We start from the raw sequence: 14,866 nt of genomic DNA, 5'->3' as shown, positions 1-14,866 counted from the left end.
TCACTTTTACAGGTTAGTGTTTAAACCACAACGTCAGCAAAATTTCGAATAGAAATGGGTATCAACCTTCTGATAAATGCTGTCCAACTATATTTTAATACAGCAGTGAGTCTGACGAGTAAACGATCGGCCTTTAGTCACCTCAGGAGTCATCCTGCTGATGGTTGGAACATCATAACCAGCACTGATGAAGTTCCCAGTATACTGCTCCAGCTGGAACTCACTCAGCCACTGGTAGATGGCCTCTGCATCCTGCACCACACACAAAGTGCAAACACACGTTTCTTTGTTATCGTCGACCGGCTGAGTGTCTCGTGGTTTTGTACCAAAACCCCAGTTTTGAAACGAGTAAAAAGAAAAGGATTAATGAAACTAAAGTTTGGTTGAAAACGAGTGTTTGTGCTGATCTTTACCTTCCCCTCCAGCAGCTGCTGAGGACGAACAAACTGCTGGGAGAAACTCTGCTCTGCAGGTCTCTGCACCGTCACCGTCTGCCTCCGAGGAGTCCCACCTGTAGTGACACACCACACCTTAGAAATTCTGTAGATATTCCCCACAAAGGTATGGTGCTTTTTCACTTAAACCCTCTAGGCAAAGTTTAAGGAGTTTAAGTTTACGAGATGTAAATATTACAAAGAAAGTCACTTATTGCCCTGAATTGGAAAAAAACAGATAAGCCATAATCAGTAACATCGATATCTGGGTTAAAAATCTGACACCTTGTATGAGCTTGTAAAAAATAATACACACTTTGAATAGCAAGCTGAAGAAACCTGGAAACCGTTTAACCAAAATGTCATGTCGAGAATCTTCTCATGGGTCACGTTCAAATACAAATGTAATGGTAAACCTCGGAAGAGGTGGAAGGTAGGCTTTCATTTCTGTAGTGATTTGATTTAATCTGCATATGTAACAGGAGATCACAGAAAGGGAGAAAATGAAGGAAACGGAACAAAATGAACCGCATTTTTCTGCTTGTATCCTGTTCAAAGATATGTGACGGAACATGTAAGTATAACCGAAAAGGTTCTAAGAATATTCTCAAAGAAAAAAGATATTTTAAAAAAGAAATAAAGACAACAGGAGCTCCTGACAAACAGATTTTGACATCAATGGGCAGTAACAGGAAGTCTAATATGAAGACAAAAGTGTCCACAAACATTTTAGTTTTTATTAACTTCACAGTGTACTAGCTGACAATGTGTAACAGTACCTGATGTAAAGATCATTAAAGAGAAAAGTACCTGCAGTATGATCAGGCTGTTTGCTGAGGTCTAAGTGTCCAGAATCAACAGCAGAGGGCGCCGGCTGCACACAAAAAACAATCGATGAATCAATTAGCAGTTTTTAACTGAAGAACAGAGAACTGATACGACAAGATATGAGCTGTATATCATGTTTTAGGACTAAATTCAAGCTACTAACAGCTGATTTTCAACATCTTCAGATGTGACCTTTGAGTTTATACGAAGACATCTAGAAATCAGGATTCATTCTGTGCAGGAAAACAATGTTTTACTTTATTAATCCTGGAAAACAATGAATCAGATTAAGCATATTTTTGTGTCATCTGATCAAAATGTGGCATGAATCAGCTGATCTTTAGTAGCCTGCTTCCAGACCTCTGAATCGCTGCCCACATCTTAGATTTTCTGTTTTTGTGATTCAAATAATTAATGAAGATAAACAAAATGGCAATTTAGTCAAATTATTAGGATAGGATTTTAAATACAAGTCAGATGTATAAATACAATATGAAATCAAACTTGCATATCTGTCTCATCAGGGCTGGAGGACACAGTCTGGACCAGATCTGACTGTTTAAACCAAAGACTATGTTAACCCGATGGATCGGCAGGTGGATCAGTCTGGTTGTACTCAGCGTACCTTGTTGGCGTTGTCATGGTGACCAGTGTTGTGTTGGAGTCCGTTGGGTGCGCTGTTGCTCTCGGTGCTCTGTCCGCTCCCGGCACTGCGGGTGCTGCCGACACTGCCGGTGCTCCCGACACTGTTCCTGTCTCCAGCTGCAAATAAAAACAACAACAAAATGCATTCATGACGTCCGGGAGGGGAAGGGGAGGCCATCGACCGCAGGAGTTCACATCAGCAGAGAGGATCGGCGTCAGGCTGTAGGAAGCAGCGGATGCTCTTTGTCGGGTCGCAGCAGGCTGAGAGAACGGGGTCAACAAGCCTGCAGGGGGCAAAGGGCTGAGGGGCTGGGGGGGTGACAATTGGAGTGGCGACGGGGGTGACGGGCAGGATGCAGGTTTTTGGTATAAAAGCTGTGCTGTGGCAGAGCAGGGGAGCACAGCTGCAGGCACGAGTCCATTAATGACAGTCATGTAGCATCAGGCCTTAAGGACAGAATACGACTAAATACACTGTTTCCATGTTGCACTGTCACAGTCTGATATGATCGTAATGCTGATTGCGGGTTAGGATACAATTGTGGTTTGGTATAAACAGCAAAAGCTCTCAAGTTGAGCATCTGAAATGTCGCTTTTCTTTTAAATTTTAGAACTAGGACATGACATCCTGAATTAAATAATGATATGAATGGTAGGAATAAAAACAAGTAAAAAATCCCCCAAACTCCCTGTTTAAAATACTAAAAAATAAGAAAGTTTATAACCAAAACTAAGCATAATTATTTAGCTAAACTCCTTTAAGTGAGTGTTTTTATTAAAGACTTGGTGGCAAATGATGTAAGAAGGAGGGATTTAGTTCTGGCTTTGAGATTTGTGAAATGACATGCAACTACATGAAAACAGCTTCATAAAATCTTTATGAATAACAGAGTGAAAGAATCTGTGACAGATTCTACTGAGGGCTTTTATCCAACTACATCAGAGGATCCTGAGTTACTTCAGTAAAACTCACTGAGCCCACTAAGCTTCTGGCTCCCAACATTTTGCAGTGTGACAGTTTAAATAAAGAGCGATGAAACAGGGATGGACTGGTGTCGCCCTCCTGTGGCAGCAGTGAGGAGAACAACAGGGATTACTGATAGCCAGATGCTCTGACCGCACGTTCAGCCTGAAGCAGACGATGTAGTGAATCATACAGAGTGTTTGGACCCGACACACCAAGATGACTGTCCGTCAACCTCACCTGTAGTTTTTGTTGTGTGACTGGCGCCGTTGGCTTTAGTCGACTCCTATCAGAGGCCATTGGAGTAATTTGTGTGTTTTATTAATTTACACCTGCCTTTCATCATTAAGTCACTAAGAAGGGAATGTTTTCGACATTGAGACATAAGGCGACGTTAGAAAAGGTGAGATGACATGAGACGACCAGAGCTGACGTCTCACATCACTGAAGATGACGCAAGGCAACATGAAGCGTGTTGCCTTGTGTCATCTTCAGTGACGTGAGATGATCTGAAATGATGTGAGGCGACTGAAGTGACAGAAGATGAAGTGAGACTACGTGAGACAACATTAGGTGACACGAGGTGATGTGAGGCAACGTGAAGTGGCATGTGGCAACGTATTGTGAGGTGAAGTGATGCGAGGCGACATGAGGAAAAGTGAGGCGGCATGAGGTAATAAGTGACAAAGTGATGTGAGATAATGTGAAGCGATGTGAAGCCACATGAGATAATGTGAAGCAATGCAAAGCGACATCAGATAATGTGAAGCAACATAAAGTGACATGAGGCGGCATTACATAATGTGAAGTGACATGAGGCATCATTAGATAATGTGAAGTGACATGAGACGACAAAAGATAATGTGAAGCGATGTGAAACAACATGAGATAATGTCAAGCGACATGAGGTGACAAGAGATAATGTGAAGCGTTGTGAAACGACATGAGAAAATGTCAAGCGACATGAGGTGACAAGGGGTGGCCTACATAATGTGAAATGACATGAGGCAAAGCAAGGCGACATGAGGTAATGTGAAGCCACATGACGCAAAGTGAGGAGACACGAGATAATGTGAAGTGACATGAGGCGACATGAGATAATGTGAAGCTACATGAGGCGACGTGAGATAATGTGAAGCTACATGAGGCGACGTGAGATAATGTGAAGTGACATGAGGCGACATGAGATAATGTGAAGCGACATGAGGCAATGTGAAGACATGAGGTGACACGAGGTGGCCTACATAATGTGAAATGACATGAGGTAATGTGAAGCCACATGACGCAAAGTGAGGAGACACGAGATAATGTGAAGTGACATGAGGCGACATGAGATAATGTGAAGCTACATGAGGCGACGTGAGATAATGTGAAGCTACATGAGGCGACGTGAGATAATGTGAAGCTACATGAGGCGACGTGAGATAAGGTGAAGCTACATGAGGTGACATGAGATCATGTGAAGTGACATGAGGCGGCATGAGATAATGTGAAGCTACACGAGGCGACATAAGATAATGTGAAGTGACATGAGGCGACGTGAGATAATGTGAAGCGACATGAGGCAATGTGAAGACATGAGGTGACACGAGGCAACATGAGTTAATGTGAAGCCACATGAGGCAAAGTGAGGAGACATGAGATAATGTGAAGCTACATGAGGCGACATGAGATCATGTGAAGTGACATGAGGTGATGTGAGATAATGTGAAGCGACATAAGGTGACACGAGGTGTCCTACAAAATGTGAAATAACATGAGGCAAAGTGAGGTGACGTGAGATAATGTGAAGCTGCATGAGGCGACGTGAAATAATGTGAAGCTACATGAGGCGACGTGAAATAATGTGAAGCGACATGAGGCAATGTGAGATAATGTGAAACCACATGAGGCAAAGTGAGGAGACATGAGATAATGTGAAGCTACACAAGGGAACGTGAGATAATGTGAAGCCACCCGAGGTGACATGAGATAATGTGAATTTACACAAGGCGACATGAGATAATGTGAAGCCACACAAGGTGACATGAGATAATGTGAAGCTACATGAGGCAAAGTGAGATAATGTGAAGCTACATGAGATCACATGAGATAATGTGAAGCTACATGAGGTGACATGAGATAATGTGAAGCTACATGAGGCGACGTGAGATAATGTGAAGCCACATGAGGTGACGTGAGATAATGTCAAGCTACATGAGATAATGTGAAGAGACGTGAGGTGACACGAGGTGTCCTACATAATCTGAAGCGACGTGAGGCAAAGTGAGGCGACGTGAGATAATGTGAAGCTACATGAGGCAACATGAGATAATGTGAAGCGACATGAGGCGACACAGCCGTCACATTTTATCAACAGTAGTTCTGTTTATCTGTCTTGGTGTGTCGGGTCCTGATGCAGAGCATTGAGCGGGGCAGCGAGGCAGCTTCAGAACAGCCGGGTAGGAGAAGCTGTAGTTCGGGGGGCTCTTACCATGACCCGAGTCCCTGAGAACCCAGATCTCCTCGAAGGAAAACTCAGACTGAGACAGGCGACTCGGAGACAAACCTATCAGACACAAAGACTCTGACTGAGTTCTGCCAGGGGCGGCTGACTGAGGGGGGTGAGGTGTGTTGGAGGACAAAGATTAGATAGAAAAGGCTTCTACTGGGTCTCTGTCTGAGGAGGAATCTGTTGGAGCTGATCTTTGATTTGGGAGTTTTACAGTGGAAATGAAAAAGATCTTTGTTCTTCATGCAGATTAGTGATGATACTTCCTGTTGAAATCAGGGTTAGGGTTAGAAACACATCTGTGCAGATAAGTGATCAGTAATCTGGATAAGAGTTCAAAGAAATTTTGATCAGGGTTCAATATACACTAATACCAAGATGATAATTGCCAATACCAGTACTTTTTATCAAGAAGTTCATATTATTTGAAGACGCCTAAATTTAGCTAAAATCACACAATATATTTCTGCTTATTACATTACATGGTGCTTATGTAAGGTAATGAAATAATGGTACACTGGGCGCTTGATGTGCAAAATGTAATGCAACAGTTAAAAGATAATGAAAACTGGTAATTTGTCACCATCTTTGTGAATATGGTGAAAGTCGGGGTGGCATGAAAAAAAAATCATGAAGGTGTGTCCTGGTTTAAAAACATTTGGGAACCACTGCACTATCCACGTATATGGCCTGTTTTTCTCTCACATGGATGTTTTGGCTGACTAAGACCTTCATGGTAGGAAAGCAGTCTTCATGGTAGAACTTTTGGGAGCTCGCAATATTCAGTGTGGGACTACCCCTTCTTAATTTTTGAAATAATCCAGCTCACATATTCAGGTTTCCTAAAATCAGGATGAAGGCCCAGTCACACCAGAAAGTGTCACAGCAAAATTCATCCACGTGTCTGTGCAAAATATTTGGATTTAGTTAAGGTTAGGGAAAGATCTATCCCTGTTTGGGACTGTGGCATCCACTGCGTGGGACACAGGATGGAAAAGTTCAGGGAAGCGGCTGTGCGCTGCTCTTTAATGAAGGTGGAGCAGTTAACCAGACATACATATACCAAACCAACAAAGTTAGTCTTCATCCTTGAAGTCTTTTCTCCTGTAAAACCGAAAAACACTGTTTGAAAACACTTCTGATAAAGCATAAATCTCTTGACAGTTCTCAACAACCATCAAGTACCAGTGGGTGTTTTCAGGCCTCTGGCCTCGGGGGGCAGTAATGAGCTCACTACAGCTTGGTGCACCAGAATGAGGTGAATAAGATGCCGCACTATTAACACAAAGGTGAGATTTATGCTTTATCAGAAGTGTTTTTAGTATTCTTCGGTTTTACAAGAGACTAGTGTTAAGGTTAGAGTTACTGAAGAGGGTAAAAAGCTAAAGCTTTCTAACTTACAGTTAGCAAGCTCGCTAGCTTTGACGCTAATGGGACAAATTTGCACGTCAAAGTTCACCAAACTTGAACTTGACGCATAAGATTTGTGCAGATTTGCTTTGTCCCAGCGAGCAATTTCACTGAACTGAACTGATTTTGTTTTAAATGCTGGTGTGACCGGGCCATTAAAAATGTATCACTGGTTCTGGATAAGCGAATACACAGGACACTTTACAATCCAGATCATAACTCAGACACCAGCGCCACAACAACATGATTCCACATACGTATACCCACACTGAGTCAATGCTGCAGGTCTGAAAGCTTTACACATTAGAAAGCTTGCATCTGTGTGTCCTGAGTGTGTGTACCTGTGTTGGTAGTGAGGCCGTTGGCTAGCGGCAGCACCACGTGGGTGGGGGGGGTGTACAGAGTGTAGGAGTCGCTGGTCTGAGGGGCGGAGCTGAGGCTGGAGGAGAGGGGGGCTCTGGACAGCAGCTGCTGGCGCTGGGTGGGCAGAGAGGCGTGCCGGGACAGGGTGCCCCCTACAGGGCGAGACAGGGAGGAGGAGGAGGAGGAGGGGGAGGTTATCAAGCTGATGGTTAGAGGTGGAGGTCAGTCATTATGTGGTATGGATGGAGAGATGGATGCAGAACGGAGGAGAGAGGAGGTATGGAGGCATGGGATGGTGTGGAAGCAGGCGGATTAGTTCCTCTACATCACATCCTGTAGGAGGTGATGAAGGTCTCTGCTCTGTACAGACTGAAGTGAGGTGGAAATAAAACAAACCACTGACCGTCGAATGGGTGAAGATGTAGAGATGACGCCCAGTACATAAAATTAAATTATAAGTCTGGTGATATTCTATATTTTTCTTCTTGTGCCGACTCAAACCAGCAGTATCTGCTAACAGGTGTGTGTGTGTGTGTGTGTCACAGCCTCCATCGTCGTCCAGAAACTATTAAAACTCATCAGCGAGCCGCTCTGCTGCACTGGGCGACATGTTCCTTCATCACCACGAACACACACACTGTAGTTTATTCTGACTCCGCCCCACACACACCGTCCTGCTGCCCCAAACACTCACTACAGCACCACATGTGGATTCATCCGCCGCTGGAAATAGTCCCCAACAGACGCTCTGTTTCCTCCTGTTGGTCTGATAAAAACTGCAGCGAGCAGCTGTTTGAGGAAACTACTGAGCCTTTTTAAACAGGAAACTATATATTTAAAGATTTACGTCTTCAGCAGGAACCAATGGGCTCGCAGCTGAGCGCCGCAGACAGGAAGTGAGACGGCACTGAGAGACGACAACATGTTGCTGGTTTATCCTTTAAGGAGCCTAATCAGGTCCTGTTGAACAGCTCTCCTGTGTTTCCCACACGACCGTTAACAGCTGGATGCTTTCAGTCTGATGTGTGTGTGACTGACCGTTTCGTCTGCTGATGACCTCCACGATGGACGGAGGGAAGAAGCCGACTCGGTCCGTCCCTCTCTGTGTGTCGTGGATGTGGCCCTTCCAGCGTCCGTCCATGTGCTGCTCCAACACCTGCAGGGGACAAGACGGGTCACTACGGGCCCCTGGGGCCTAAGTAAATATCAGCTGTCCTCCTCTCTCTTCACAAGGTGGACAAAATACTGGAGTACTTGTTTATAATGGAGACAGTGATGTGAATGACAGTGGAGGACAACCTAAACGAGTCTGGATTTATACAAGAACAGAACTTACTTGATCTTCACTGCACGCTTTTGTGATTATTTAATATTTAGTACAAGTACCAACACGAAGCCACAGACCAACACCTGCATCACATCCGTCAGTTAAACACCTTCAGCTTTACTCATCAGCCTGACTCACTGACAGGAAGTCAGAGCAGAGAGCGGTGACGGATGAGTAGTCATTTAAGAGTGGTGGAAAGTAACTACAGTACAGAACCGAGGTACTTGTACTTTACTGCAGTATTTAAATATTGGACTTTTTCCTTCCCTGCGTTTGTCTGACGGCTTCAGTTACTTTACAGATCACAGCGTTTCATCCCCTTCCTGTCCGGTGGAAACCTCGTATCTCCAGGTGTTTGTGACGAGCTGAAGGATGAAGAGTTTCCTTCATGTGCTGAGGAAACTCTCCTCCTCCTGAAGCTGAATAAACTCTTTAACCCCCCCTCGGATCAGCTGGGAGAACGCATCGTCACAGAGCTGAAAACAGGCTGTTTCTCTGATACGTGGTTCTCACAGGACGGCGACGCTACAAACACGCGATGATCTTATAGACCATGATGCATTGCTGCAGGTTAAACTGCCCAACAGGATATAAAGCAGTTAAAACGAGCTCGACCTGAAACATCTGCAGCAGTAAAATGCAACACACACATGAATGCAGCAGGAATATGAATCCAGAAACATCAGATATAATAAAACACTGACAGGAAGCGTTTTACTGCACAGGGACGACTTTCACTGTCACACTTTCATACTTTTACTTCAGTAAGGTTTGAAAACTTGTAGTGGAGTATTTTCACAGAGTGGTGTTCGGAATATTTCTTCCAATACTGGCCATTTATAGGAACCATAAACTGGGATTACAACAAGAAAGAAAGTGAAAGAACTGTTTTTAAGAACAGGTGAGGCAGGAAACGCTGTGTCGGAGGGAAACACCTCCAACCACACTGAGGCCCTTCATCTACAATCTACAGTCGGGAAATACGGGACAGAGTTCAGAGGAAGGCCGCAGAGTGTGTGTGCGTGTTGGACTTCTCTCCACCTGCCTCTGAAAGCTGGTTCAGTTTAATTGTTCGTCTCAGTCGACTTCAAACAGCCGACAGAACGCAGCTCTGGATCAGTAACAAGTTCCCAGCTGAAACCTGGAGCCTTTCCAAGAGGACAAAAGCTTCTCTTGATGATACAACGTGGTGAAATGACTGGAGAGGGAACATATTCATTGCCGATTTAGGTGTCTTTGATTAAAAAAGGTGGGGAGCAATGTCGCCCCCAATGAAAACGTTCTACTCATCTATTTTTGGCGACTTGAATTTGAAAAAGGCACGGAGGATCTCATCTTGCACAATCTTATTCCTCCAGAGTTTCACTTATTTTTTAATTGCATGTATATTAAAATATTCTGGAATAATATGTCAAACGTTCTGTCTCTGGTACGTGAATTCATTTCTGTTGAAGGTAAAGGGCTCCTGCATTATTCTTACACCAAATCTTTATTTGTATAATGTTAGAATTTCCGTCCCCGCTTCCGTCTTTCCTCTTCTTGTTCGTTCACATGTGCAGTATGTATGTCACTGTGTTTAGTTCGTTTGTTTTCAAGAAAGAAAAATACAAAACTTGTAATAAACCAGAATTATCCTTTAAGAAGCCTTAACATTATCTGTCGTGCAAATGTGCAGAAAACCCCCCCGAATGAACATAAAAGAAAATGTAAACAAGAAATAGAGTGGAACCACGAGGCAGGAGCGTCTCACCATGATGACGTCTCCGGCTCGGATGTTGAGGGCGGTGGGATCGTGGAGGTTCCAGTAGTCCTTCAGAGCTCTGACCTGCAGAACACCCGTCGCATCTGTCGAGGAAACATCCACAGTTCGGTTTGGGGGGTCAGGGACGAGACCAGAACCCCAATTTTAGAAATATACGAGTCCAAACACTTCACCAAGAACATCTTCATCGGTTTACACTGAACCCCTTTATTTTACTGAATGTTTCAGAGTTCAGTCCAACAAATAGCATACATTCCCCAGAATCCTGCATTATTTGGGATTTTTAAAGTTAATTTTAATTGTTTGAAATCTCCACTAGCAGTAGACAGACTGGATTAACAAATACAGCCTCCAAACTGATAAAAAGAGGTGAAATTAGGAAAAAATGGAGCAGGGAGTCTGGCGCTGCTACGTCAGAGAAAACAGAAACATTCAGTACGACACTGACGCATTAAACGTGCAGACAAATAACATCAGTGCAGCTTCATTCTCGTCATTAACAACAGAGTGAGTAACATCCTCCCAACGGGCGTCAGGATAGAAAAACTAAACGCTAAAATAACCCTACATGTTGCTCCAGGGAACTTATTATTCATCCTGACTAATGATGAACTGTCCAGACACGTCTGAGGCGGGGGGACGCCTCCGTCCAACGGCCCGAAAGTCACCAGCCTCCTGAGACGAAAAAGAAAAAAGCTTTTAACCTCAAGTTTGTGTGCCGAGTAAAAGGGAAGGAGCGGCGTGAGGATTCCATTTAAAATACTTTATTCGTCCTTTTAGGGGCCAGTTGGAGGCGAGTGAGTGTGCAAACACAACTACACACTTAATTTACACATAAAACACAAATACGACAATGTCTGACCAACAGCTGACCAACCGTCTCCAACACAAGCAGGGCTCATCACGTCGAAACGTGTCTGTTACTGGACTGTTGACGTTGCAGTAACGTTAAAGGACAGATTCTCTCTGTTCTGCTTCCACAAACAGGAAAGAAAATCCTCCAGGAAGAAATAAACAACACGATTCAGAGCTTAAGTCAATTCGTTGATCAGTCGAAAGAAGATTTATTTGTTCTCAAGAACCGGCCCGCTTCTATAAACAGTTACGTAACCGATCAATCGTTACAGTTTAAAGATATGATGTGTTTTATACTGAATTACACGTTTTAATTGAAACAGAATATCTGAAGACGTCGCCTCGAGATGGGCATTTTTCATTTCATAAATTAAAGGTTTCATCAAAAAAATACCTTGATAATAAAATAATGGTAAATTGTAGCCAAAATATGATAAAAAGGAGAGAAACTAAAAATGCAGGAAGGCAGTGCTGGTTACCAAAATAAGATGGATAATAGAAGTTTGAACTCAGCAGGCAGAGCCTCAGTCACAGTCCTGACACGACGCATCAATAATGGATGTGTGTACGAGTCATTCATCTCCTCTCCTCAGTAAACAAGACGGGAGAGTCTCCATCCATGTTTGAATCACTTCTTCAACACAGGCGCTCATTATTCCCTCAGTCTGTTCCCACAGGAACTTCAAAAGACTGCAGGATTACAGAGCAGAGCGCGCACACACACACACACACACACACACGCAGTATATATACAGCTCTGTTAAATGTGAGCAGTCTGCTCTTTGAAGCTGTGAGAGCTGACTGATAAGAGTTTAACGTTACATAACCCAAAATTTAAACACAGCTGCTGTTTGAATCGAGTCAGGTGAAGCTCAAAGTCTCTGCTGCTGCAGAGAAACCCCGACGCAGAAAGGGGCGTGGCTCCACAGAGGAGGGGAGGGACTAAAAGAAGAAAGAGGAGTAGAAGAAGAGAAGCGTGTTTGTCTGGACTCTGACCTCGCAGCAGCTGCTTGATGTCCCTGCTGGCGTGCGACGTGGTGAACTGGTTGACGATGTCCAGCGCCGTCTGGTTGTAGGTGTTTCGGACGTTCACGTCCACTCCGGCCTGCGGGGACAACACACAGGACGATCACATGTACTGCGACCCGTCTCACCTCTGTGATGTCAAACAAACGAGTCTCAAGGTCTGGTTAAAGCTCGATCTGATCTGCTGACCAGCGTCGAACTGGAATGGGAAGCGCTGCTGCAGGAGGATCAGATGAGATCAGAAATACTTTATTGATCCCCGTAGGGAAACTGGAGATGAAGGGGTTAAACAGAAAATACGTGCAGAAAGAACCGTGACGTCGCTCTGATGACACCTCATCACCCGAAGTCACCAAAAGTTCATTCTGAAAGTCTGTTGTACGGTCGTGCTCGCAGCTCCGCGAGGCCGTACTTTCATCAGCATGCTAACACGCTGATGTTCAGCAGGTATCGCGTTTACCATGTTCACCATCTTGGATTAGCGTGTTAGCATGCTAACATAACACAAAGCGCAGCTGAGCACTTCCTCCGACAGCGTACAGCGCTCAGTGAAATAAGCAACGTTTACTTTAACGAGTTCAACTCTTTAATCTCAGATTTCAAAGAGCTCGACGTTAAAAATACTCCGAGGAGGCGGAGGCGGGTCCGATCCTGCCGATCAATATATCTATCAACGCAACCTGAGGACACACACACTCATAAAAATAAAAATAAATGTTGCAGTTTTAACTTTTTGTATTTTAACTGCAAGTCTACAATTTATTATTATTATCATCTTGCTTATCTGTATATATTTTAATATCACAATTCTTCGGGTTATGTATGTTATTTTCGCACATGCTTTGGCAACGTTAACATCTGTTTCCCGAATTGAAATTCACATGTTGACCTGACGATGGCGCTAGATGAAAAGTCAGAGGATCACCAAAGTCCTCCGGGAAAACTTTACGGCAATCCATCCGATAACTGTCGAGATGTTTCGCTCTGAAGCACAACAGCAAACACGTAACGTCAGATTTTTCCATTTTTATCAACATATTAGCCGTTGATCCCGAAGGAATCTGCAGCGACGTATTTCATTTGTTATTCCGACGACATCGGCTCGCGGCAGCGAAGGCACGGTGAATGTTTTTATGGTTCCGTTCAGGAAGCTCAAAGCACTCGTGTTCGGTTCGGAAAAGATGGAGGTCTTATCGGAAAAGTCAACGCTGACTTGAAGAGTTCATATTTAACCAAATCCATCATCTTTTCTTTGACTACGTCCTGCAGGACGTGAAACCCGGTCTCTCCTGAACTTTGTACGTCCTCCTTATGATGTCTGAGCGAAACACTTCCTAAACTATGAACAAGAGATTTCTTTTCAAACAAGACTGCTGCGCTAATACGAAGGATTTGAGAAAACATCTGCAGAAACGTGACGAAGATGTGAAGGATCACGTCCGTGGTGGAACGATGGTTTGACGCGATCCTTCACATCTTCGTCACGTCTTCGCCGTCGTCAGTCGCAGACGGGCCGATTTAACTGCTACCTGCCTGACTGGCGAACCCTCAGCTAACAGTCCGTCTCTGCACGTTCTGAACGTGCGTCTTCTCAACTCACATCCAGCAGCAGCCGCACCACCTCCGTTTTCCCGTACAGAGAGGCTTCGTGCAGAGCTGTTCCGGACTTGGTGGTCTTGTTGATGTCGATGCCGGCCTTCAGCAGCAGCCTGGAAAGAAAACAGAGACACACGTGATCCACCTGTGAGTCCTGAACCTGAGCACAGAGCCTCCCTGAGCTCTGAAGTCGTCGTGATTTGAATGGGACTTTGGTTAAGAAGCGTTCTTTCGCTTCTTGTCTCAGGTCATCGCCGCCTAGCTCTGATCCTGATCACACAGACACGTTTTTGGCAGGGGGGAGGTGTATTGCTGTCGCTAGGCAACAGTGTAGGCGGCTGTCACTCACTTGCGTGCCGGTGTTAAGAGATCGGAAACACACAACGAACAAATCTAAGGACCAAAGACCTTACGACAAAACATTCACAGCGAGAGTTCATCTTCTGGAAACGACGAGATGAACTTTGAACAGTAGGCAACTTTATTTATATATCACCAAGGCAACAGACACGAATACAGACTCGAGGAGAATAAAGTAGAAATCCGCCAGCGAGGAGAAATAAAGAGCTCATCGTTTCCATCTCTGCTTCAGACACACCATCCACTGAGGAAGGCCAAAAGATGTGGTTAAAAGCTCCAGACAAATTCCAGCAAGTGACCTCATGTCAAGTCGAACCTTTATTTCCCGGGTCAGTTCCGAACCTTCGACCTCAACAGAGACGACGATCCAAAAGATATTACTGGCTTGATTAAGTTGCTCCACGTACCAGTTATATTATTATTTTCTATGATTTACATTATAAGATTTAATTCATGTGAATTATTGCATTAAGAAGAGCCCTTGAAAGTAAATGGTGAAAAAGGCTGAAGAATATGAACACAAACCCTTTTTATTTATTTATCTATTTATTTATTTTTATTCTACTATTATGTTTGTCATGTTTTGCAGTATTTTGGTTCTATCCATAGTGTATTTGCACTCTAACAGTATTTCAGATCAATTCTATTTGTGTTTTATTTCATTAAACCTCCTTTGATTCTATCTGAACTGATTCAGCTTATCGCTGCGAATTTCCTTCGAACGCTTTGCATCTCCTCTGTGTTTGAAGCTGACGTGCCTTTATTTTGAAAACTCACACACTGTTTTCAAGTTGTGATGTCTGAT

At 44.0% G+C, this 14,866-nt stretch overlaps 1 protein-coding gene across 11 annotated transcripts in view; it reads right to left on the bottom strand.

The window, feature by feature from the left end:
• Positions 1-14,866, bottom strand: part of LOC122868983 (caskin-2-like) — a 77,041-nt gene that overhangs the window by 7,845 nt on the left and 54,330 nt on the right. For 8 of the 11 annotated variants that reach the window (XM_044181494.1, XM_044181491.1, XM_044181493.1 and 5 more), the window contains 10 exons: positions 13,706-13,814; positions 12,076-12,184; positions 10,213-10,307; positions 8,174-8,291; positions 7,114-7,287; positions 5,345-5,419; positions 1,888-2,024; positions 1,245-1,308; positions 414-511; positions 142-252 (listed from right to left, as the gene is read on the bottom strand). In XM_044181494.1, the coding sequence (XP_044037429.1) occupies positions 142-252; positions 414-511; positions 1,245-1,308; positions 1,888-2,024; positions 5,345-5,419; positions 7,114-7,287; positions 8,174-8,291; positions 10,213-10,307; positions 12,076-12,184; positions 13,706-13,814 (1,090 nt within the window). The remainder of the gene's footprint in view (positions 1-141; positions 253-413; positions 512-1,244; positions 1,309-1,887; positions 2,025-5,344; positions 5,420-7,113; positions 7,288-8,173; positions 8,292-10,212; positions 10,308-12,075; positions 12,185-13,705; positions 13,815-14,866) is intronic. The other 3 variants (XM_044181498.1, XM_044181500.1, XM_044181497.1) reach the window with 2 other exon arrangements.

The sequence above is a fragment of the Siniperca chuatsi genome, linkage group LG21 (assembly GCF_020085105.1).
Source record: "Siniperca chuatsi isolate FFG_IHB_CAS linkage group LG21, ASM2008510v1, whole genome shotgun sequence".
Taxonomy (NCBI): Eukaryota; Metazoa; Chordata; class Actinopteri; order Centrarchiformes; family Sinipercidae; genus Siniperca; species Siniperca chuatsi.
The sequence above is the reverse complement of the archived record's forward strand: the minus strand, read 5'-3'. Positions and strand labels throughout refer to the sequence as shown.